Source organism: Canis aureus, chromosome 32 (assembly GCF_053574225.1).
Source record: "Canis aureus isolate CA01 chromosome 32, VMU_Caureus_v.1.0, whole genome shotgun sequence".
Classification (NCBI taxonomy): Eukaryota; Metazoa; Chordata; class Mammalia; order Carnivora; family Canidae; genus Canis; species Canis aureus.
This window is the reverse complement of record NC_135642.1, coordinates 26546023-26571348: the sequence shown is the minus strand read 5'-3', so window position 1 is coordinate 26571348 and position 25326 is coordinate 26546023. Positions and strand designations below refer to the sequence as shown.

The 25326-nt window shown below is 33.3% G+C and overlaps 1 protein-coding gene across 15 annotated transcripts in view; it reads left to right on the top strand.

The window, feature by feature from the left end:
• Window positions 1-16610, top strand: part of ZNF280D (zinc finger protein 280D) — a 301506-nt gene extending 284896 nt beyond the window's left edge. For 11 of the 15 annotated variants that reach the window (XM_077881215.1, XM_077881213.1, XM_077881216.1 and 8 more), the window contains 2 exons: window positions 10666-10721; window positions 13616-16610. In XM_077881215.1, the coding sequence (XP_077737341.1) occupies window positions 10666-10721; window positions 13616-14237 (678 nt within the window). In that variant the 3' untranslated portion in view covers window positions 14238-16610. Of the gene's footprint in view, window positions 1-982; window positions 3319-10665; window positions 10722-12058; window positions 12128-13615 lie in introns of those variants that run through there. The other 4 variants (XR_013370328.1, XR_013370329.1, XR_013370332.1 and 1 more) reach the window with 4 other exon arrangements.
• Window positions 16611-25326: the final 8716 nt, after the last annotated feature.

Sequence of the window (25326 nt, the reverse complement as noted above, 5' to 3'; positions counted from 1 at the left end):
GTTATTTTCTATAAATTACATTGATTTACAAAAAGCAGCCACTGACTCCATTCTTAAATATCTTAATGAGCTAAGTTTTATAGAAATTTCATGAGAATAGCTTATCACAATATCAACAAATTGTAAAATTAAATTAAGAACTGCATTTAGCTAATCAATTAACAAAATGTTATCAGAACATTAAAACAATACTAGCCACAGTAACATCCTGTAAAAGATACTTCAGTAAGCTGAAGTTAGTTTTAAATTATTTAAAATTGTCACTTGTCAAGAGAAATTGGTAAACATGACTATTTGCTTATTTGAAAACAAGATAGGAAAAGAAATACATTTGAAAGTATTGATACATGTGCTTCCCTTAAAGCCAGTAAAATGAAATAATAAATTCTGGTTTTGGTAGAAGTGTTTAAACTTCAGTTACTTTTGTGAGTTCAATACACCTGCTTTTCAATTTTTCAATTAATATTTTGGGAAAAAAATATTCTGGGCTTCTGGGAAAATGACAGAGTAGAAAGCACCAGGAATCTATCTTCTCACCTAGACAAGTTACATTGGCAGTTACATCTCTACCATGTAACTATAGGCATACCTCACAGGTATTTGCAGATTTGGTTCCAGATACTTCAATAAAGCAAATATTTCAATAAAGCAAGTAAGGTGAACTTTTTGGTTTTCCAGTGCATATAAAAGTTATGTTTACACTATACTACAGTCTATTAAGTATGCAAAATCATTACATATAAAAGAACAATGTACATAACCTTTATTAAAAATACTCTGTTACCAAAAAATGCTGACTATTGTCAGAGCTTTTAGCAAGCAGTAATAGTTTTGCTGGTGAAAAGTCTTGCCTCCATGTTGATGGCTACTGGCTGATTAATAGAACTTTTTTCAGAATTGGAGTCAACCCTCTTAAACTCTGCCACTGCTTTATCAATGAAGTTTGTGTAATATTCTGAATCTTTTGTTGTCATTTCAACAGTCTTTACAGCATCTTCACCAGGAGTAGATTCCATCTCAAGAAACCACTTTTTTGTTCATCCATAAGAAGCAACACCTCAACCATTAGTTTTATCATGAGACTGCAGCAATTCAGTCCCATCTTCAGGCTCTACTTCTAATTCTAGTTCTCTTGCTATTTCTACCACACCTGCAGTTCCTTCTTCCACTGAAGTCTTGAACTCCTCAGTGACCCATAAGGGTTGGAATCAACTTCTTGCAAACTCCCATTCATGTTGATATTTTGAATCCTTCCCATGAATCATGGATTTTCTTAATGGCATCTGGAATGATGAATCCTTTCCAGAAGGTTTTTGGTTGACTTTACACAGATCCACCAGAAGAACCACTATGTATAAGCAGCTGTAATCATAATAAATGTATTTCTGAAATAATAAGACTTGAAAGTTGAAATTATCCCTTGGTTCAGGGCTATAGGATGGATGCTGTGTGAGCAGGAATGAAAACATTATTACTCTCACTGTATATCTCCATTAGAGCTCTTGGGTGGCCAAGTGCATTGTCAGTGAACAGTAATATTTTAAAAGGAATCTTTTTTTTTTCTGAGCAGTAGGTCTCAACAGTGGGCTCAAAACATTCAGTGAACTAAGTATTAAACATATATGCTGTCATCCAGGCTTGGATGGCACCAAGGATGCCATAAATCTTCAATTTGTAAAATAAAAGGCAGTATTTGTGATGTGCAGTAAAATGGAATATTTCTGTATTTTGGAATTCTAGAGTCTGTTGAATGCCTGCAACTTGCAGGGGAAGACTTGGGCTGTATGTTGCAATCAATATCAGTCAATTTAAGCATTCAGCACAGTGGCAGCTACCCATCCCCTACCCTCAGCCACGTGACAGGCAGCTGTGCACACGTTCCTGGAGCATCTTGCACACAGCTTATGGGACCAGACTGGCCAAAAATGGTACCACCTTCCAAATATTAAGGATCTGTTCTGTTGTCACTAATTGATGCTTCTCACTACAGCATTCCACAGAAGTGGGCACATTGTTGTTACAGCTCTCCTCATTGTTGCAAGCCCCTCCCTTTATAATTGATGTGACTTCCAGGGGATTTAAAGGTACAGTGCCCTTTTTTCCCCCTTAATTTTTTGCTTTTTCCCCTTTCAGAAGCCTGACATTAAAGACTAGGACATTCAGCAACAATCACATATATGGGTTAAATATGGGTTGTACTTGCCCAGAGAAAAGCTCAGAATAGACCTGAGAAAATCTTAGGTTTACATCTCATGTTTATCTCAGCAACAGAGGAAGCTTAGAACAATCAATGAAACAAAAATAGCAAAAACATCAGACATTGGGTAGGGGTATAATCTGATTTGCAGAGATACTACATTAGTTTCAAATGCCCAGTGTTCAATGGAAATATCACAAGACACACCAAAACAGTCAAGTGGCCCATTCAAAGGAAAAAAATATCAATAGAAACTGGTCCTGAAGACCTAATGGCAGATATACTAGACAAAGACTTTAAAACAACTATTTTAAAGATGCCCAGTGAACAAAAGGAATATGTGGGGAAAGTCAAGAAAACAATATCATAATAAAATGGGAATATTAAAGAGAGAAAATCTGAAAAATAACCAAAAGGACATTCTGGGGCTGAAATGTACATTACCTGCAAATGAAAAATTCATTAGGAGGACTCAAAGGAAAGTCTGAGCAGACAGAAGAAAAGAAATCAGCAAACTTGGAAGACAGAACAATGGAAAGTAGTGAGTCTGAGGAACAGAAAGGATTGAGGAAACCATGAACAGACCCTAAGGCAGTTGGAGCCAATCATTAAGCAGACCAACATACATATTATGGGAATCCCAGAGAATATTTGACAGAGACAAAGATAGACATAAAGAAATAATGACTGAAAACTTCCTAAATTTGATGAAACACATGAATGTAAACATCACGAAGCACAGTGAATTCCAAGTAAGAAATAAAAAAGACCCACTCTGAGACCCATTATAATCAAACTCCTGAGAGGGCAAAGAATCTTGAAAGTAGCAAGAGAAGCAAATCATCACATGCAGATGATTCTCAATAAGATTATCAACAGATTTCTCATCAGAATCTTTGGAGGCCAAAAGGCTGTGGACCAATATATTCAAAGCACTAAAAGAAAAAAATTCAGTAATTTTAGATCTGTTAAAACTATCCTTCAAAAGTAAGATATTCTGACATAAAACCTAAGAGAGTTTGTGACCACTAGGTCTGCCCTGCAAGAAATCTTCAAGGAGTCCTGTATGGTGAAATGAAAGGACAGTACATGGTAACTCCAAGATATATGGAGAAATAAAGGTAAGTACATGGGCAATTATAAAAAATAGTATTATTATAACAGTGCTTCATAACTATTTTTTATTTTCTACATGAATTAAGAGACAGATTCGTTAAAAGAAAAAAATAGTGTAAAAGCTAGCATTACTATAACTTTGATTTCCAACTCCAAATCTTGTTTTCTACATAATTTAAGAAACGAATGCACTTAAAATAATTACCAGATTATGTCTGGATACACAGTTTATAAAGATATAATTTTGTGACAACAGCCCAAAGGGGGGGTGGGGGTGGAGCTGCAGAGCAAAGTTTTTGTTATGTTACTGAAGTTAAGCTGGTATAAAATCAAATTAGAGTGTGACAGCCTTAGAATGTTAGATGTAATTCCCATGGTAACTGCACAAAAAAATAAGTATACACCAAGGAAGTGAGAAAAGAATTTAAACATTTCATCACAATCAACAAACACAGTTTCCTCCACAGTTAGTGGAGGAAATGTGTGCCAAAAGTTATAAGGCATATAAAAAATAATACAATGACAGATATAAGTTCCTCCTTATCAATAATTAATTTAAATGTAAATGGATTAAACTCTCCAATTGTAAGACAGATGTTGGCAGAATGGATAAAGACACAGGATCCAACTGCATGCAGTCTATGGGAGACTCGCTTGAGATCTAAAGAGATAAGTTAAAATGAAAGAATAAAAAAGATAATCCAGGCAAATAATAATCAAGAGAGAGCATGGGTGTCTTTACTAATATCAGACAAAAATAGGCTAAATGAAAAAAAGTTACTAGAAAGAAAGACATTATATATGCATATAAATTTCAATACAGCAGGAAGATATAACAATCATATGTTTATGTACCTATGACAAATCACCTAAATAAATGAGACAATTGAAGGGAAGAATTGACTGTTCTACAATACAAGTGTAGTCTTCAATACCCCACTTAAAATAATGGAGAGAACAATCAGATGTCAGTAAGGAAAGCTTAATAAGCCAACTAGATTTAACAGACATTTAGAGCTAGATTTAGCTCTACCCAGAAACAACAATTAGTCAAGAAAAAGAAACAAAAGGCAACCAAATTGAAAAAAGAAAGTAAAATTATCCTGTTTATGTAGAAACTGAAGAAAATCTTATTAGAACTAATAAATGAATTCAGCAAAGTCGTAGGATACAAAGTCAATACACAAAAATCAGTTGCATTTCTGTATTCATGGAACAGTCTGAAAAGGAACTTATAAAAATAATTCTATTTATGGTAGCATCAAAAAGAATGAAATAGGAATTAACCAGGGGAAAAAAGACTTGTAAAATAAGACTATATAATCTTACTGAAAGAAATTAAAACATAAATAAATGGAAACACAGCCCATGTTCACAGATTGGAAGACTTAATATTTCTAAAATGCCCATACCACCCAAATGAATCTACAGATTTATTGCAATCCATACAAAAATCCTAAAGAATTTTTTTTTACCTTTGTAGAAATAGAAAATCCCATCCTAAAATTTATATAGAATCTCAAGGAGCCTCAAGTAGCTAAAACAATTTTGAAAAAGAAAAGCAAAACTGGAGGAGTCACACTGATTTAGAACTTACTGCAGAGCTACAGAAATCAAAACAATGTAGTATTGGCATAAAGACAGACACATAGACTAGTGGAATGGAATAAAGAGTCTAGAAATAAAGACTCAAATATAGGGTGAAATGATTTTTGACAAGACGACTAAGACCAATGAGGAAAGGACAGTCTTTTCAATAAGCAGTGCTGGGAAAACTGGATATCCACATGGAAAAGAATGAAGTTGGACCCTTACCTAACACTGCATACAAACATAAACTAAAATTGGGTCAAATACCTTAATGTAAGACTGAAAACAATAACATTCTTAGAAAAAAGCAAGATAGACACTTCATGGACATTGGACAATGATTTCTTGGTTATCACGCCAAAGGCACGTTAAGGGGGAAAAAAAGACTAATTATAATTAGATTCATGAAAATTTTTAAATTTTGTACATCAGATACACTATCCACAGAATAAAAAGATAACCTACAAAAGGAGGAAAATATTTGCAAATCATATATCTGATAAGGGGTTAATATTCAGAATATTTAAAGGACTCTTAAAACTCAATAACAAAAAATAACTCAATTAAAAAATGGGTAAAGGACTTGAACAGAGTTTTCTCCAAAGAAGATATATACATAGCCAATAAGATGAAAAGATATGCAATAATACTAATTATTAAAGAAATGCAAATAAAAACTACAATGAAATACCACCTCATACCTGTTAGGATGGTACTATTTAAAGAAAAAATAAAACAGAAGACAAGTATTGACAAGGATGTAGAGAAGTTGGAACCCTTGTGTGCTGTTAGTGGGAATGTAGAATGATACAACCACTGTGGAAAACACTTTGGGGCTCTTCAAAAGAAAAAATACATATGATTCAGCAATTCTACTTCTCAGTATTCCCAAAAGAATTGAAAACAAAGAGTAAAGGAGATATTTGTACACTCATTTTCATAGCGGCATTATTTGCAATAGCTAAGATACGGAAGTAAACCAAGTATCCATCTATAGATGAATGAATAGGCAAAATGTGATTTAAACATACGATGGAATCATTCAGCTGTGAAAAGGAAGGAAATTTTGCAGTATGCTACAACATGGATAAGCCTTAAATGCATTATGCTAAATTAATCAGTCATAGAAAGACCTACAGTATGATTCCCCTTATATGAGGTTCTTAGTATAGTCAGAATCATAAAGACAGAGTATACTGGTGATGTTCAGGGACTGAGGGGAAGAGGAGAATGTGGAGTTAATTGTTTAATGAGTAGAGAATTATAGTTTTACAAGATGAAAGAAGTTATGGGGATGGATGGTGGTGATGGTCACACAACAATGTGAACATATTCAGGACCACTAAACTGTATGCTTAAAAGTGGTTATGATGGTAAATTTTATGTGTATTTTACCACAATAAAAAAACACAAAAATAAGGATATGTATTTTTCCTTCTATCTCAGGTTCCAGTGGGCTTGGCATAGCACTGACCTCAGCATAGTTACAATTTTTGAGACTTTTTTATGTATTGAGCCAGGAAGTACTACTATGATTTTTTTTCCTTTATCTTAATTTTGTAGAGTTAAACAATATATATCTTTACTCATTTGTTTAGTTTTCTACATGCCTAATGCTGTTTTTTTTTAATGTTGCAATTATTTTTGTCTAATATTTGGAAGTATTTTTTCCAAATGTTCACACACATCAAAAGAAATTGTTGGAGACAATTTCTGATATCTCCTCTCAGATCTCCTTCAGTTTAAACTAGTTGACCTCTAAGCCTGGTGCATAGATTTTCCTTTGCTACTTAATTGTATTGGATATTCTATTTTCTGAACTAGGAGTTCCTTTTTTCTTGGTTTACTTCCTATTTTGATAAAACATGTTCTCTAACAACTTTTGTCATTCCTTGCATATTTTAAACTGTATTTACATAAATAATAGTTTGGTTAAAGTACATGGAAATCATTTTTCCTGTGCAGTTTTACAAGTATTATTTTTGATAAATCTGATGCCATTCTTGCTCCAGTTTCTTTTCATTTTGGTACTTTTGTTCTTTTTGGCAACTTTAATGATTATCTCTATTTCTGGTGTTTTGAAATTTCATGATATGTTCTCCAGTCATCCTTTTTTCTTTCATTATGGTAGGCATTTAATAAGCCTTTGTAATTTGGATGTTTGGGGAAGTTTTCTTGTATTAGTTCTTTGGTAAATTTTCACTTTTCTTTGTTCATTCTCTCTCTCTCTCTCTCTCAACTCATTGATGTGACACTATTTCTTGTGTTCACTCCTTTAATTGTATGGTATTTTCTTTCTTGCCTTCCAACTTTTTGTCTTTTTCATTCAATCTTTTTAAAAAGATTTTCTAAACTTATTTGTCATATATTTAATTTTGAAGAGCTCTTTAGTATTTTTATTCTTCAATTGCTCTCTTCATAATTCTTTTTCTTGTTTAGTGGATATAATAACATACTTCTTTGGGGATATTAAGTGTATATTTTCTTTCCTCTTGTTTCCCAGCAATGCCTCTGATATCTATCTCCTAGCTCCTTTTTAAAATGCCCTTTCTATTTATTTTATTATTTCTGATGTTAAAAGATGTCTTCAGAGGTGCCTTGGTAGCTCAGTTGGTTAAGTGTCTGACTCTTGGTTTCAGCTCAGGTCATGATATCATGGTTGTGAGATTAAGCTCCAAGTCACGCTCTGCGTTTAGCACAGAGTCTGCTTCAGATTCTCTCTCCCTCTCCCTCTAGTTCTCTCTCTCTCTCTCTCTCTCTCAAATAAATAATAAAATATTTTTTAAAAAATTAAAAAATAAAGGATGTCTTCAATGGTATGGTGATCTTTGGCTGCTGATACACTAAAGAGTGAAGCACTACAGAGTTCATTGAAAGCTTGTTGTTGAATGGGAACAAGGTTGCCTTATATAGTCATACAAGTTGTGCACTGCAGAAATCCAAAGGATACTATTTACATACACTCTCAAAAAGTATTAGATTTACATATTAGAAATTAAAAATGAGATCTAAAAACTATTGTAACTTAAAAATCAAACTAATAAACCTCCTATATAGTTCCATAAATAACATTTTTCTGAAAAATAACTATTTACTATAACTATAAACACAAGAAATTTAGTTAGAAGACTGGTATTGTTTTATCCTTTTACATATCTTTGTAATGTCTAACTAAGTAGAAGAAAACTGGATTCTCATGTTTCAGCATTCAGTCTATCGTGATATGTTATTATGGTTGAAATATATGAAGAATATCCAGCCTTACCTAGTACTTTTCAAATAATTGTGATTTTTTTGATACTACATCAAAAATAGACAAATGGAAGTTTTCTTAAAGGCTTTTTGCAATGTAGAATCTGATTCCATATCAAAGTTATTATGCTTTGATACATTAAAATCTATTGCTCTCTCTTACACTTTGATTGGACCTTTTATTCATGCATGATTTTGTAACATCATAGATTAGTCATTTGAAAAATATTAGTTCACTGAGTTACATAGATCATGCAAGTGTTGACATGTTTATGTATAACATCAAGTCATTCATTAATATTAGCATTAATCTAATCAATGCTAAATACAAGTTTTCCTAAAATTTAATATTTGTCTGAATTTTATTGCTGGCAATAATCACTGTCAGTTATCTTTGATGTGATAGGCTCAGTTTGTCAATTTTCAAGAAAACATCTCCTAAATAACCAAGTCTAAATATTCATAGTTTGACAGTCATCCTTTAAAATAAAAATGATGTTCTGTGAAAAATCTTTGCCAAAGTTTAGCTTACAACTCCATCATAGACCCAAGTGTTTCAGTATACAACAGCAGTGCTTTATGCATACTTCCTATTTTATCACACAGAATATTCAAAAGACATGAACTCAAAGATTGATATTTAATAAAGTGAATTTTACTGCTGGTGTTTGCCAGTAAAAACTACAGTCATTACTAGAATAGTTTTGGTTCAATGCCACTTCCTTGATTCATGTTAAGATGCCAGCATATTTGTTCACTACTGCTTTTGTACCAAGAATTCTAACTTCACCAGCCTCCTGAAAGTGTCTTGGAGGTCCGAGGTGTCTGCGCAACACACTTGGAGAATTGCTGACATGGATTAAAATGTGAAGGTTAGTTAATCCTCCTGGATTCATGCTCTGTACAATCTGCACAGTCTGTATGGGGATTGTTTAGACTTCATCATAGGAAAATCAGATGCTGAGCTGACTGATTCTTTGCTGAGGAAGATGCTTTCAAAGTCATTATGGGAAATCTTATCTGTCTTGAGGCTGATAATTTTCTCCAAAGAAGAATCTTCTAGATTCCAGCTGTTGGTGGTAGAGTGAAGACTGATTCCTCTAGCTGCTGGCATTCTAGGAGCCAGGCAGAAAGAACTGTGGGGACCTTTATTCAGTTTATGGACTTTGACTAATTTTTTCTGTTTTCTCCCAGTTCCTCATGGCTGCCCTTTGCCATTCCTGGTGTTCATAAGTCTAAATTGTCTCTAGGTCAGAAAGTTAACTTTTAGCCCTTATGGTACAGGAAATGATAAGTATCTGTTGTGAGTTAGGGAAAGAGCAGTTAGAGATCTCAGCAGTCCTTGTGCTTTATTTTTATATATGTACTGGATCTTGTACTGAATTCCTCCAAATACCAGATTGCTTCAGTTCTCTGGGCAAATTGATGCCTTTCTCCTTGCACTCCCCTGCTCAGATAATTTAATTATAACTTCTTGCATGCTGCAAAGTCAACTTCTCCAGCCACTTTCCATCTAAAAATTTGTTGACATCTCATTGACGATCATTATGCTTTGGTGGTTTTTGTTTTTTTTTGTTTTGTTTTTTTTTTTTTTTGGTCTTTATGAATGAAAATGTTTTATGTCTGCCTCATTTTAGCAGGGTTTTAGGAGAGTAAAAAAACACAAATGTATGTGATCAGTATACTATTATCAATTTCACAGGCCTCAATCACTATAGTTAAGTGCTAGACCTAGATTTGAGTCTTCACCATTTATTGTGGTTATTGCCTGTGATTCTCTACTTAACCTACATAGTTATATTTCTTATTATAAAAATGGAGTTAAAAAATGGAGTTGAGAATGTCTATTAGTATTAAATGAGACAGTGTAAAGCTCTTAACATACTATCTCATGCACCGTATGTGCTTAATAATTGATAATTGTTATAAACTATTAGGCTGGCCTCTGGCTTACTAAAGTTTTACTATATTCTTTTCTTCCTATAAAACATTTCAAGTAAGCAAAATATTTAATTTGTCTATCAACTCATACTACTTGGTTTGACAATGGAAGGGTTAACATCACTCCAAATATGAAATTGTAATTTCAGATATGTTTCATATGTTTATATTTAATATGTTTGTATAAAATATTTTGTATACAACTTGTTACTCAAATTCAAATTGTGTTTTACTGGTTTTATATTCAAGTAATTGTCATTATAGTGCATATTTTACACAGAGTCTAAGAAAAGCAGGTATTATTATAACTGGATAACTGCTTTATGATCTTGATTCAGAAACTTCTGGTATACTGAAATTCTTAAAGGTATTTTTTAAAGATTTTTTTAAACTCTGCTTTTGATTTAAAAAATTATTATAATATGTACCTCAATTAATAAATTGTTTTTCTATTTCTTTGCTATATTAGGTTGCACATTTAAGTTCCTTTAATCCAGAAAGTTTAGTATAATTAAAGTAGTTTAAGCTTAACTATGAATATAAAAGAAACATATTCTTAATCATTTCAGGAAATTGCAAGACCTAATATGGCTGAAGGAGAAAAAGAAACATCAAATTCTGAAAGGTAAATATAAGGAAAAATTGAATCTCTTGAAATTGAAGTATATAAAAAGATAATACTTGACCTACATTATTTTGGTTAATTGAGATTTTATTTTGTTATTTTAGATTTAGTTAAAATAAAAATTTGAAATTTTAATACAATAAAAACATACTGAAGATCCTTAGTTTTGAAATCTTTAAACATCTTTTAAACATCTGATTGTTGGCTCAGCAGTTAAGCGTCTGCCTTCAGCTCAGGGTGTGATCCTCAAGTCCCGGGATTGAGTCCCACATCGGGCTTCCTGCATGGAGCCTGCTTCTCCCTCTGCCTATGTCTCTCCCTCTCTATCTCTCTATGTCTCTCATGAATAAATAAATAAAATCTTTTTTTTAAATAAATAAATAAACATCTTATAGTTGTTAAATTTTTAAAAAGTACTTACTAGTAAATACAATGTTAACAGATTTTAATTGCCCTTATTAAACAGTTACAGAATCCTACAAGTTACAAGATGGGGACAATTTTTGCAAACAGATAATCTTAAAATCTTTTTTCCTAAAGTATTTTCAAAAGCTATAAAGCTCATTCTGTGGTGGGACCTTAACATAAAAGTTTCAAACTTCAGGTATTGGCTTTAAAAAATTTAATGCTCTGATCAACACTAAAAACCACAAGACATTTTTTCTTTCAAGATTTTATTTAAATTCAAGTTTTTTAACATGTAGTATAGTATTCGTTTCAGGGGTAGAACTTAGTGATTCATCACTTGCATATAACACCTAGTACTCATCCTTTCAAGTGCCCTCCTTAATGCCCATCACCCATTTATGCCATTTCTCCATCAACCCTGTTTTTCCCCTATAGTTAAGAGTTTTGTATGGTTTGCCTCCCTCTCTATTTTTATCTTATTTTAGAAACTTTCTTGGCAAAAGAAAATCTAACATTCTAATTAGAACTTAATTTCTATAGATAAAGATAATTTTGTCTTTTAAATTAAGTAATTTCCTCATGTCTGTCTTTATGCTGTGTATTTTACAGCTATACAGCATAAGGTGTAGGGTGCTTGTTAACCAAATGAGATTAATTAATCTATTGACCCTGAAAAGAAAATTATGGAATAATGCCTTGTGAAGATGTCTCTTAGACTTTACTAGAAAAATGATCTAGCCCTTTCTTCACCTAGAATTTGGGGGCAGAGGGAGTGGTTAACAAAAATTCAGCAAAGGAATTAGAAAAAGCAGACTAATCACCTCTCTATAATTTAAATTTTTCTATAAATTGTAGTTAGTTCAATAAAATCTGAACAAAAATAATAGTTATGTAAATTTAAATGAGGAAAATGTTGTAATTGTTTGCAGATGGTGTAACTGACCTATAAGATCCAAGAAAATGAGCTAAGAATGAAATTAATGAGAGTATTAATTAAGGTAGGTTGGTACAAAAATCTGAATCTTTCAGTATACCAATAACATATGATTATAAAATATAATGGACAAAAGAGTTAATTCACAATAACAACAAAAAAGAGAAAAGTGCAGGATCCAAATGAAGAAAAATGAAAACTTACTGTGATAGGAAATAACTAATGTGTGATAAGCCATTTCCAAATTAATTTATAAGTTTAATAATGAATATTTAGTTTAAAAAATCCTAATGGGATTTGGTTTGGAAACCAACGATGTTTAAAAGAAGATTTATATTTTTCTATTTACTACCCTGATGTATTTACTTGAGAGAGAGCAACTACAAGTTGGAGGGGTAGTGGGAGAGGGAGAAGCAGACTCCCCACTGAGCAGAGAGCACAACATGGGGCTCAATCTCAGGACCCCAGGATCATGACCTGAGCCCAAGGTAGATGTTTAACTAACTGAGCCACCCAGGCACCCCTCTGTATTTGCTATTTAAACATTGTTTTTATGAACATCCTTGTACAAATGTCTTTTACATTTTTAAACTATTAAACTTAGAAAAGTAGTGGAAAGTAAGTGATTTGCTCTATTAAATAATAAAGTACATTGTTAGTCTATAATTGGTAAGACTAGGTGGTATTGGCCCAAGAATAATCTAAAGACAGATTAGAACAAAATAAGTAGCAGACTTATTTAACTTGATAAATATAAATTAATAAATAATAAATGACCATTTGGTAACATTGCTTTGATATTTTGTTAATTCATTCAGAAAAAGTCCAAATTTCAGGTTTGATTAATAGAAGAAATAAGATACCTGTAATCACTAAACTTATTTTTAGTGATATAAGTATTGTAACAGATAAGGAGCTGGAGACCCTCTTTAATATACTGTTTCTAATCTTTTATGATTCACTATGTAGCTTCTGTTAACGTGCCAGGGTAAGAGTGAACACATAGACACACTCATATACACATGAACATTTATGTTTACAAACACATATATTTATGTATGTATGAATATTGTATATTTACATATTTTTAGGCATGTTTTTGTTTTTTAAGTTAGAATGTTAAAAATTAGAGAAATGTTTATGAATGCTTACTTGATTTTGCATAGGGAGGGACATTCTAGGAGGATATATAATCATTTTAAAAAGTTTTTTCCAAATATATTTATTTCTTATTTAAAGTAATCATACAAATTAATAAGAATGCATAGATTTTAAAGACAGGCAAGGGTGTGAACAGATAAAAGTAATGATTGCCAGGACTAAAACCAGTTTTGATAGATTACCCAGGTCTCTTTTTAAGATGTGACTCTGGAGTTTCTCACTCTCTTGCCTAAGAAAATGGCCACTCCTAAACTGTAACATGACAAGGACTTGGGACCTGGATTATTTTCTTTCTTTTTGGCGATTTTTTTAAGAGCATGTCTTTATTTTGATAGCATTCAAATACATTGTGTTATGAAGGAATAGTTAATAAATGGTTTTATTTTTTCAGTAAACAAGATAAAGCTTCAGAGGAAGAAAAAAATGGATGTGATACAAATTCATTTGAAGGCTCATTAGCAACAAAAAGTGAAGAAAGCATAACAGTTTCAAATAAGGAAAATGATACCTGTCTTGAAGACCAGAAAACTGGGTTAAAGAATATCTTCAGTCATGATTCAAATATTGATGCAGATAAAGTAGAAAAGGAAAAACAAATAGAGCACATTTGTCAGAAAACAGAGTTGAAGATGTGTCAGAGTTCAGGGAACATAATTTCATGTGATCAGATTGAAGATTCCAACTCCAGTGAAACTAGGTTTTCTTCAAAGAATATTAAGGATTTGCGGTTAACATCTGCTGATGTTAGCATTGATCAGTTTTTGAGAAAAAGAGATGAACCTGAATCTGTTAGTTCTGATGTTAGTGAGCAAGGCAGTATTCATTTAGAACCTTTGACTCCATCAGAGGTACTTGAGTACGAAGCCACAGAAATTCTTCAGAAAGGTAGTGGTGATCCTTCAGCCAAGACTGACGAAGTAGTGTCTGATCAAACTGACAGTGTTCCCGGAGAAAATAGCCCTAGCACAAAAGAGACAACAGTAGACCTGGCAGATGAAAAAGAAAGAAGTTGAAATGTATTAGTCATTCTAAGTTTAATGTACCAACGGTAAGAACATTTGGAGCAGTGCTATCAGGTGAGGTCAGTGGTGCTGTTACATAAGAGTTCAGAAAGAGAAAAATGCGAAGGAAGTCATTCATACACACTCTACCTGTATGTTCAACCCAGGTTATTAAATCAGTTCACTGATAATAGCATGATCTGTATGGATTTCCAAGAAGCTTTTAAAACATAATAGGATTTTAATGGAAGTTAAGTTTGCAAAAGAAGTCTTAATTTAACAGTTTGTGAGGAGAACTTGGTGGCTAGTATGAATTGATTATTAGAATATTAATTATAATAATAAAGCTTTTGAAACTTCCATCAGTCCTAAGCTAAAAGTTCTTATTACCTATCTAAACTTTTCAGTTAATTTAAAGGAAAAGATCTAGAAACCACATGCCTTTTGGGGATAATTGATTTAAAATAATGGCTGATAGGCATTGTTAATGAAGGCTTCATTTTGAGTATGATGCTGGTAAATGGAGCATGCTTAGAGTGCTAAATTAATTGATCCAATGAGCATTTGGATGAACATAAAATTAATTTTGGATTTAATATAACATTCCAGACTGTCAGAAGCATGTAAACAGAATATTTCAATCTGTGTACCTCCGTACAAGTGTTAGCCTGCCAGGCTGTAAGCTTACCTTAATTAAACTTTCAGTGAAAGTGAAATAATTAAAATATAAATTTATATTTGTGCTTTTTGTCAGTGTGTAAGCTGTGCAGAAATCCTTGATGTGCTAGTTGTATAAAATAGAAACCCATTGTTGAAACCCTTATAGCTATTATGTTTTTAATATTGTTTTAATGATCTTTAGAAATAGACCCATAAAAATGGTCTGGAAACCAAACCAAAGTATGGTATAATGTAGATATTGTAAAGCAGTAAACTGAAAACATGTCCTGGCTCATGCCATGTTTAAGTGACTTTTTCTTTAATTGTATAATAGAAACTTCAAATGGGACCTTTTAAAGCAGTGATGTAAAAAATTGGTTTGGGATATTTAGCCTAATTTATCCATATCCTATTTTATCCATAAAATGGCTGCTAAATTGATTTTTCAGTTGTTTTTTATCATCTAGAAAATAATAGATATAGAAATAAATAATATGAATAACGGTAGTTTGCTTTAAAGTACTAAAAAATTTTATTTAAAATGCTACATTTTTACTTCCTAAATGTGCTTTGAATTCTTAAATTTTGTTTCACTGAATGTTAAATGTTTTAAATGGCTATTAAAATTCTGCTGTATATAGTAGTTTTTGAGTAAATATTTGCAATAAAAATCTGTCCCTGAATAATTTTATTTTTCAGAAAGCTACTTGAGTCAAATTACCTTTGGCGCCTTTAGAAATTGTGTATTTGTTCAAGGAAATTTCATGTTAAAGTTAGCGGTAGGATTTCATTCTGTATTCTTTAATTGATGCATGATTTATTTTAAGTTAGGACTTAAAGTATGGGATAAAATACTGTTAATATTTGCAGAGAATAGATTTGCTTTAAAAATTCTTTTACTTCAAGAGAAATATAATTTACTATTATAGTTTTCTATCTGCTCAGAAATTAAAGAGGCTAAATGGGCAAAATATATTATTGACTGACTTTCTTGAAAAGCTGTTTTTGGAGGTCAAATATTTTCATCTTTCCTGCTACTAAGAAAAGATAGGGAGAGGGGGACTTTAGTTGTTACACTTCACCTTGCTGAAACATAAATCTATAGCAGACAAGATTTTTGGAATAATGTAAATCTTAGGAAGAGTAAAGAGAAGAAAGTCTATAAAAACCATTTTCTGAATCCTATTTAATTAGTTACCACACCTATCACCTAATGCTACAAAACCCTAGATCACTGTGCCAAGATAAGTCTCTAAATGACACTGTTATCCCTTTGAGCTTTGGGTAGTTCCTTCTGCTGTGGCTATATACCTTTAGAGTCATGGTATTCAAAGTAGCTAATCAATGAGCTGTTTATACCTATCCAGTATGAGAAAAGGAACCTGAACCAAACTGTAAGTCCTTCACTGAGAAAGCCTGGCAATGAAAACAAGAGTGTAGTTGAAATAACCATTGTACTTGTAACATAATTGGTTTATATTCTCACACCATCTCATCTCATTCCGTTCAGTAGCAAAAAAGTTCAGATGTGTAAACCAAACCTTTGAGTAGCAGTGCTTTAGAACAGTGGTCAGCAAACTTTCTGTGTAGGGCCAGATAGTAAATAATTGTGGGCCATGTGGTCACAATTATTCAACTTGTCCTTGTAGCTTGAAAACAGCTGTAGATGCAATGTAAATGATAGCCTGTTTGTGTTCCAATAAAACTTTATTTACAAAACAAGAATGTTTGGCCCATGGATTGTGGTTTGCCTGTGCCTGCTTTAGGGTGCTTAGACTACCTTAATATGACAGTGAGAGCCAGTGATGCACTCTAGTGACTGTTTGCCTCAGAACTACCACCAAGGTGCCTTGGTGTGTCATGGTTCCTTCTCTGTTACCTAACAATAAAATTATGATTTATTCTAAGTGCAGTTCAATGACAATAAGAAGCATTATATTCATTTTGTGGGATTTACTTTTATTTCATATTGAAAATCTGATTGCCATCTTTATTTGTATTATTTTTTCTCCTTTTTGCGTCTCTCCAATGTTTTAGGGAGGAAATTGGAATGTTTTTCACCCAATAAAATGTTTAAGAACATTCTAAACATTTTAAAAAGGAAGTGACAAGATACAAGTCACCTCATTTTAGCTACAAGTAAAAAGATGAGGAAACCAAATATCTAGGCAATTAGCTATGTATTAAGGTTACATAGCTAAGATTTGGATGAAGTTTGATCTGACTCTGAAATTAGTGTTTACTAACATGTGTAGTTCCCAGCATTTATATTGAATGTCTGTTTTTAAAATAAATTCTCTTTTTGCAAATAACCCTCTCATTGATGGTACTAAATAGTTTTATGTATTATTCATACAGTGATTATATGCATTTGGAATGGAGAGCTTCTTAACCTAAAAAGACGCAGTGATTTCTTTTATCAATAGAATTTGAGGAATTTTACCTCAGGAGAAGGAGTTAGGGAATATATTATTAATAACTTTATATATAATAATTATAGAAGTTTTAATATCATTAAGTGTTTGTAGACTTCTATAATGTCATTTTTTTTTACTTCACAGTTGACATGATCATTTTTGTTCCATCAAAATTATTATTCCAAAACCATTCACTTGTGCTAAATTCAATGAAGCAGGACTTTTATATGTATATAGACACTACAGAAGGGTTGCAAATATTTCATTTTTATTAGATTACTTTAAGACTTGTTTTTTCAGCTAAGACATGAATCATTTTATTCTTACCTATTTCTTAGTAGTAAATTACCTTAGTAATTTAGTATTACACTAATACTAATAGTGTATTACCTTAGTATTACACTTACCTATTTCTAGGTATTAAAAGAGAATTGTTTTTAAAGTGTTTTTTAAATGAGCCATAACTGCAGATCAATGTAGACAAAATGAAAACTCAAGTACATTTTTTAAAGTTGTGACAATGTTTAATTTTCAGCTCAGAAGTTATAAATTAAAAGATACTTCACTAGGATCAACTTGTAAAGAATTAAACACATCTGTAGCGACAAATGTAACATCATAGAGGGATGAGGTACCCTGAGAAATTACTTTTACAGTTAGGTAAATGTAACTTTTAATTGCTTGTTAAAAGTATTATTAAATAACTTTCATTTTTTAAAAGAATATTCCAAGCATAAGTTAGTCTTCTTTGATGACACTGTGTGATGAATGATGGCACACTTCATCATTATGAAGATTATTGAACTAAGCTATAAATGAAGCCATAGCTGCAGATGTTAATGGCCTGAATAATTGCTGATCACAGAAGTTACCTTGGATTTTGGTTTTCAGAAAATACCCCAGGTACATCTGGGACATTTGAGATTTCCAAAAACAGAATAGAAAAATTGGCTGCATTACTCACTCAGGCCAACCACTTTTTAAAAATGAATTCCCCCTCCCCAAATATTAAAGTAAAATTTGCCATTTGTGGAGAAGTTGGGAGAATTTAAACCATAGTTTTAAATTTTTTTAATATTTCAAGTCCTCACCTACTGCCTTAAAAACATGTCTGTATCAAGGGCTAGCAATTGTCTGTATCAAGGGCTAGCAAACTATGAGCTACAGTTAGCCACCCGTTTTTATAAACAAAATAGTATTAGAAAACAACCCTATGATTTGTTTACATATTGTCAGTTGAAGCCTTTGCACTGTAACAACACAAGTTGTGCACAGTAGAAACCATATAGCTCACAAGCCTAAAGCCTGAAACTGGCACTTTAAGAGAAAGTTTACCAACACCTGTCCTATATTTTTATGTAGATATATCATAATTTTATAACCATTCTTTTATTTTCACTACTATAAACACTAAAGGGAAGCTCTCGGTTCATAAATTTTGGTCTACATTTGTTATTACCTGTACTAGAATTCTTTTCTTTTTTTTTTAATTTATTCATAGAGACACAGAGAGAGAGAGAGAGGCAGAGACACAGGCAGAGGAAGAAGCAGGCTCCATGCAGGGAACCCAATGTGGGACTCAATCCCGGGTCCAGGATCACACCCTGGGCTGCAGGCGGCGCTAAACCGCTGTGCCACCGGGGCTGCCCTGTACTAGAATTCTAAGTGCAATAATATATCGAAGAGTATTCAGTTTTTACATTTAAAAAAACTGATACTTAAACTAATGATCTTCCCATAATGGTTATGGAAAGCTTCTTGTTCCAGCATGAACTCCTGAGTTACAAGTTTATTTATCTAGATCTTTTTCTTTGACTCTTCAAAGTCAACATTTTTTTTAAGCCTAATGTGATTTTCATTCATGCTATTCACCAAATATTTCTAGTGTGTGGCCACATGACTGTTTTCTGGCCAGTGAGTTGTAAGTGAAAAGTAACTTCTGACTTGGATCATTTAAATGTTGATGTGAGACTCTTTGTAACCTTCTCTTCTCTCTGACTTGGTGATGATGATTGCTGCATGAGGCAGGGTTCCTGAAGGACTGTGACCAGAGCCTCCCTGTTTCTTTAGATGGACATGTAGCATAAGGAAGAAATAAACATTTTTACTTTAAGTTAATTCAGTTAGGGAATATCCCATCTGATACGAGATTAGTCCTAAAAGTGGATCTCTGCCATAGAAAGAACAAAACTACTAATAAACTATATTGCATTGGTTTAGATGACACATGGTAAAGTTCCAATAGGTAAAGTTCCAACTCCACATTCTGCTGTGGTAAAAGATTTGGTAAACTTGCCTACAATACTTGGAAGAAAAATAATATAGTGAAGTATCTCTACTGGAAGAGTTTGAATAACAATTTTGTTTACTCTATTAGTAACATCTGACAAGATATTTTAAGAAAGAAGTGAACCCAGAGGAGAAATGGTAAGATTGCCAATGGAAACAAGAGAACAGGAAAAGTCCAGAAATCCAGATACTTGAAGGGTTGGAAGAGACAAAACTTTTCCCCAATCAGTAAAAGAAGAAGGCCTTTAAGCAACAAAGCTTAATTAAATCAAGAATATGGCCATCATACTAATTGTTTAAACTTCTAATCAGGTCAAGAAGAGGCCCCCTCATAGTGTTTCTTTTTTTTTTTTAAGATTTATTTATTTTTAAAAAATTTATTTATTCATGATAGACATAGAGAGAAAGAGGCAGAGACACAGGAGGAGGGAGAAGCAGGCTCCATGCCGGGAGCCCGACATGGGACTCGATCCCAGGACCCCAGGATTGTACCCTGAGCCAAAGGCAGATGCTAAACTGCTGAGCCACCCAGGGATCCCCCCTCATAGTGTTTCTATGCAGGAATTTTTCTACAGCATTTCTTGGGAAATTTATGTATTTTTCTGAATCTCATGACAAATTAGTCAAGAAATTGGTGAAACAGGAAAAAGTATTGCAACCAAGCAAGAATTAAAGCATAGTAATGAATTTAGAGCCATTACTGGCTTGAAGGAATCCACTGAAGTCAAACCCCAAAGCAGGAATCCAAGAGTAAAGTCAACATTTCCAGGAGTCAAAACAGGAAGACATAGAAGAGAAATATTCACAATCTGATCACTCAATCTTACTTGTAGCTCTTGCCATTATAACTATTGTATATGTTCCTCTCTGCTACCAACAGTGAGTCATTCCTGTAAATAAAATAAATATGTATAGATAGTATACTTTATGCAAATCCCATCAATGGTGTTCAAAAAATAACACGTGGAAGCAAATTGGCGATCTTGACTTATGATTCTGCATGGTGCTATTCCCCTTGATGGGACATCCAAATGTAACATTCAAATATACCAAATAAGTTTGTTGGCATCTCCTAGTTTGTATGATTATTTGCCAGAGGCTGCTGTTCTTTGCAAATGTTTCAACTAGAAATGTTAAGAAAAGAAGTAAATGGTTTTGGAACATTGTGAAATGAAATCATAAATGGATCTGAATTCTAAATTAGCAAAAGCAGTATCAATTTCAGCAAGACCAAAATCAGGGAATTCAGACAAAATATTTTCATCATCAAAGAGGGAAAAGTGCTTTTATAAATCAAAATGTAACCTAAGACCGACTTGTAGATATTTTTGGACAATCCTTAGCAATTCAACTAATACCAATGCAAAGATGAAAGATAAGTTTCTATGTCTGTCTGAAATGTTTGTTACAAAGTAAAGATAAAAACTATGAGATAGGGCAATTAATGTATTATGTGCTTTTAAGTTTCACTTTAAGATAAACTTTTAACAAGTATTTGTAGTACTTCAACGTTTAAAATTTTTATTTGGAGTTTATGCTAATGTTTTCTTCATTTAATATTTTCTGTTATCAAATGTCTTTGTCAGGCAGAGGCAGTGGTATTGAAATATATAACCTTATCACAATACATTAGTTCATATTAATAAACCATATATGTATTATTGTATCTTTTTTTAAGATTTATTTATTTATTCATGATAGACATAGAGAGAGAGAGAGACAGAGACACAGGCAGAGGAGAAGCAGGCTCCATGCTGGGAGCCAGACGAGGGACTCGATCCCGGGACTCCAGGATTGCGCCCTGGGCCAAAGGCAGGTGCTAAACCGCTGCGCCACCCAGGGATCCCCTGTATTATTGTATCTTTTTAACAGAAGATATATAAAACATTTAGCATAATTATCACAAAATTTATTCTGTATTATGGTCACTGGTAACTATTTTAAAATACATTGAGTTTACTGTTATGAAAAATACAGAATGATGATTCTGTATATTTTGAGTTTACTGAGAATTCCCAGAAACTTTGATTTCTTATTTCCATATCCTAAATAGTAATATCTGTCAGTAATCAGAAACACTAATACTCATTAATTATTCAGATAGGTAAAATGGCTTAGGAAATAGGTACTGAAGTGTCAGTCTTCTACCAATGTCTACTGGGCTCAAGATACTCCAGCTGAATTTTGGGAAAAGCTAGGGGACCATGTCTTTAAAATTGTGGGTATGATTATTGGTTCATTGCTAACTGGAATTATATAAATAAGCAGAAAGAACTGGATGAAAAGTTTATAATTGTTCAAAATTTAAAATGAACCCTTGGGCCTCCAATTTTCTTTTTTTTTTTTAATTTTTCTTTCCAAGTTTTTATTCAAACTCCAGTTAGTTAACATACAGCGTAATACTAGTTTCAGGTATAGACTCTCATGACCCAACTCTTCCATATAACACCTAGGGCTCATCACAAGTGGCTTAATCCCCCTAGTCCCCAGCACCTATAAACCCTTAATCCTCTTAATCCCCTCCCCTATTTAACCCATCCCTCTGCCCACCCCCACTCTGGTAACCATCTGTTTTCTCTATAGTTAAGAGTCTGTTTCTTGGTTTTCCTCTTTTTTTTTTTTTTTTTTTAACCCCTATGGTCATTTGCTTTGTTTCTTAAATTCCATGTATGAATGGAATCATATGGTATTTGTCTTTGTCTGACTCACTTATTTTGCTTAGCATAATACACTGTAGTTCCACCCATGTCATTGCAAATAGAAAGATTTCATTCTTTTTGATGACTAATATTCTATTGTATATACTGTATACCACATCTTCCTTTCCCATTCATCAGTTGATGGAAGTCTAGGCTCTTTGCAAAATTTGGCTGTTGTTGATAATGTTGCTATAAATGTTGCATGTATCCCTTCAAATTAGTATTTTTGTATCCTTTGAGGCAGCAGATGGAAAAAGTTGCATGGTCCTCAAATAGAACCTATTTTCCAATATCCATCTCAGATGTGGTCAAAAGGATAAAGAAAGAAAGGAAGGGCCTCTTAGATGGTGGGATCAGTCGCTGTTGACAACAATGGATTGGGAATCCCCTCAAGGAATTTTTGTAGCCACAAGGTCCTTGGAGAGGAGAATCGTTGTGGGCCAGTGACTGTGTATCTCCCATCTTTCCCTTTCTGAATAGGAGTGTTTATTCCAGTTTTTCTAATTTCTGTTTCAACCTCAGATGTGTAGGAGACAGATAGCTTTTTAGTTCAGAGGTCAGTAGTTTAAGACTAGTGCATACCATGTCCTGACTTAGAGGCTAGCAGGAGATACTGAACTTTAAGCTTGCTGCCATTGATTTAATGGAACTTTTGAGTTACCTCTCCTCAGATGAGAAAATGTATTTGGGCTGTAGGTAGGAGGGTGTACTGAATAACTATTGATCAGAAGGATGGTCAGTGATAATCCTTAGGGTTATTCATCATAGTTAGGTTCTCTGTAGAAAACCAGACACAGCAGGATTACCCTTCCTTTGTGGATGAGTGGGGCCATCTGTCTGGATCTGGCCTATAAATTGTGAGCAAATATGACACAATTAACTCTGAACTCAAGCACTGAATTGCCAGTTTAATACCTTCTAGACCCTGGTCTTTCCTCTGACTTGATTACTGGCAACATTTGAGATGGTGGTTACTCTGTCATCTGAGTAACTAATAAACAGAAAAATCACCCCTCCAATTTGCAGTGGACTCTTAAAATGAGTGCGAAATAAATTTTTGTTACTTTTAGTAATTGAGATTTCAGGTGGTTACTATAATATAAGTCTAGCCTATCCTGACTGATAATATCATGCAAATCTTTTCATGGCAGTGCCTAAGGACCTATATCAGAATTTCCTAACCTTTTTAGATTACCTCAGCATTTCCTATCTTTTACTTCTATTCTCTTGCATGCTAGTTTTATATTAGTCTCCCTTGGGATTTTTAAGAATCATTTTATTGCATAATTTAAAAATAGTTTTCGGGGCAGCCCGGGGGGCTCAGCGGTTTAGCGCCACCTTTGGTCCTGGCGTGATCCTGGAGATCTGGATTGAGTCCCACGTTGGGCTCCCTGCATGGAGCCTGCTTCTCCCTCTGCCTGTGTCTCTGCCTCTCTCTCTCTCTGTCTCTCATGAATAAATAAAATCTTTAAAAAAATAGTTTTAGAACTTTCACTTCAGGCCAATTTGGAGTAATAAGGATTGAATTTATCTTTCCCCTTTGAAATAAACAACAACAACAACAAAATGAAACAATAGTTTTAAGACAGTGACATCAAGAAGGAAAGATAGTGTTCTACAAGACAAAACAAATGAAGTGAGCTCTATGGTTGCCTGAGTTTACCAACCTGAGAACTCAGGAGCCATAGCACAGAGAAAGGAAAGTGAGGCATAAACTGAGAGATTCCCTAAGGAGACAATGCTGAGTCTGGAGAGTCCCAGGGAAGAAGAGTTCATAGGACTAAGTCCGAGAGAGGAGATTGGTGCACAGAGATTGGCAGTATTCAGCAGAGTACTATGTTGTATATGAAGAAAGTAACCACAGTTAGGGAAAGAAAAATCTGAACGGATTAGGAGGAATAGTGCTGGCATTCCCAACAGGGCTAGAAACAGTGCCTATTCCTGTAAGTCAGAATTTTAAAAACGTAAAATTCAGGGAGCATTGGGTAGCAAACTCAGTAAAGTCTTGCCTGATTAGTGTGGATAATTAGCTCTAGACCGAGCACTGCTCTGTTCCCAACTAACAAATCATAAAAGCAAGACTTGGAAAGGTCAAGTAATTTCCACATTATGTGTACTATATCCCGGAACAAAACTCGAGAAGATATAAAGGGATACAAAAATATTGAGTACCCACAAAAGTAAAATTCAAAATGTTTGGCATCCAATAAAAGATTACCAGGCATACAAAAAAGCAGGAAAACGTGATCATAATGAGGAAAACAGCTGGTCAAAACTGACCCAGAATTGATAGAGATGCCAGGATTAGGACAAGATATTAATACAGTTCATAGATTTGTCTTAAAAAAGCTAAGAAGATATTTTAAAAATCCATGTTGAACTTTAGAGATAAAAACTACTTCTGGCATAAAAATTTTGCCGATGGGATTCATGGCAGATTAGACATAGCAGAAAAAAAAGTTCAGAGAGTTTTAAGACAGCACTAGAAATAATCCAGTGAGCTTCAGGACATCAAGGCCTAATATTTTCCAAACATGAAAACTATACTCCTGCAGATCCAAGAAGATCAACAAATCCCAAGTCCATGATAGGTGAAGAAAACACACAAATGGAGCATAATAAGATCACTCAAACCCAGTAATAAAGAGAAAATTTTAACAGCCAGATAAAATTTTAATATAAAGTAGCCAGATAAGGATGGCATCAGATTGTCTTAAAAGTACTGAAAGAAGAATACTGTCAACCTAGAATTATATTCCTAGCAAAAAATGCTTTTCAAAACAAAGGCAAAGACTTTTTCTGAATTTATCATTAGGAGATCCTCAGCATAAGATGCTAAAAGAAGTCCTGTGGGCAAAAGGTATACACTTGAGATCAAATTACTTAACTGTATTCAAATTTTCTACAGCCTTACTGATTTTTTACTCCCTTTGATCAGTTACAAAGGGCATGTTTTAAAATCTCTTTCACTCTGATGATGGATTAATCAATTATAGTTGTAATTTTATCAACTTTTATTTTAATCTAAGATTATAT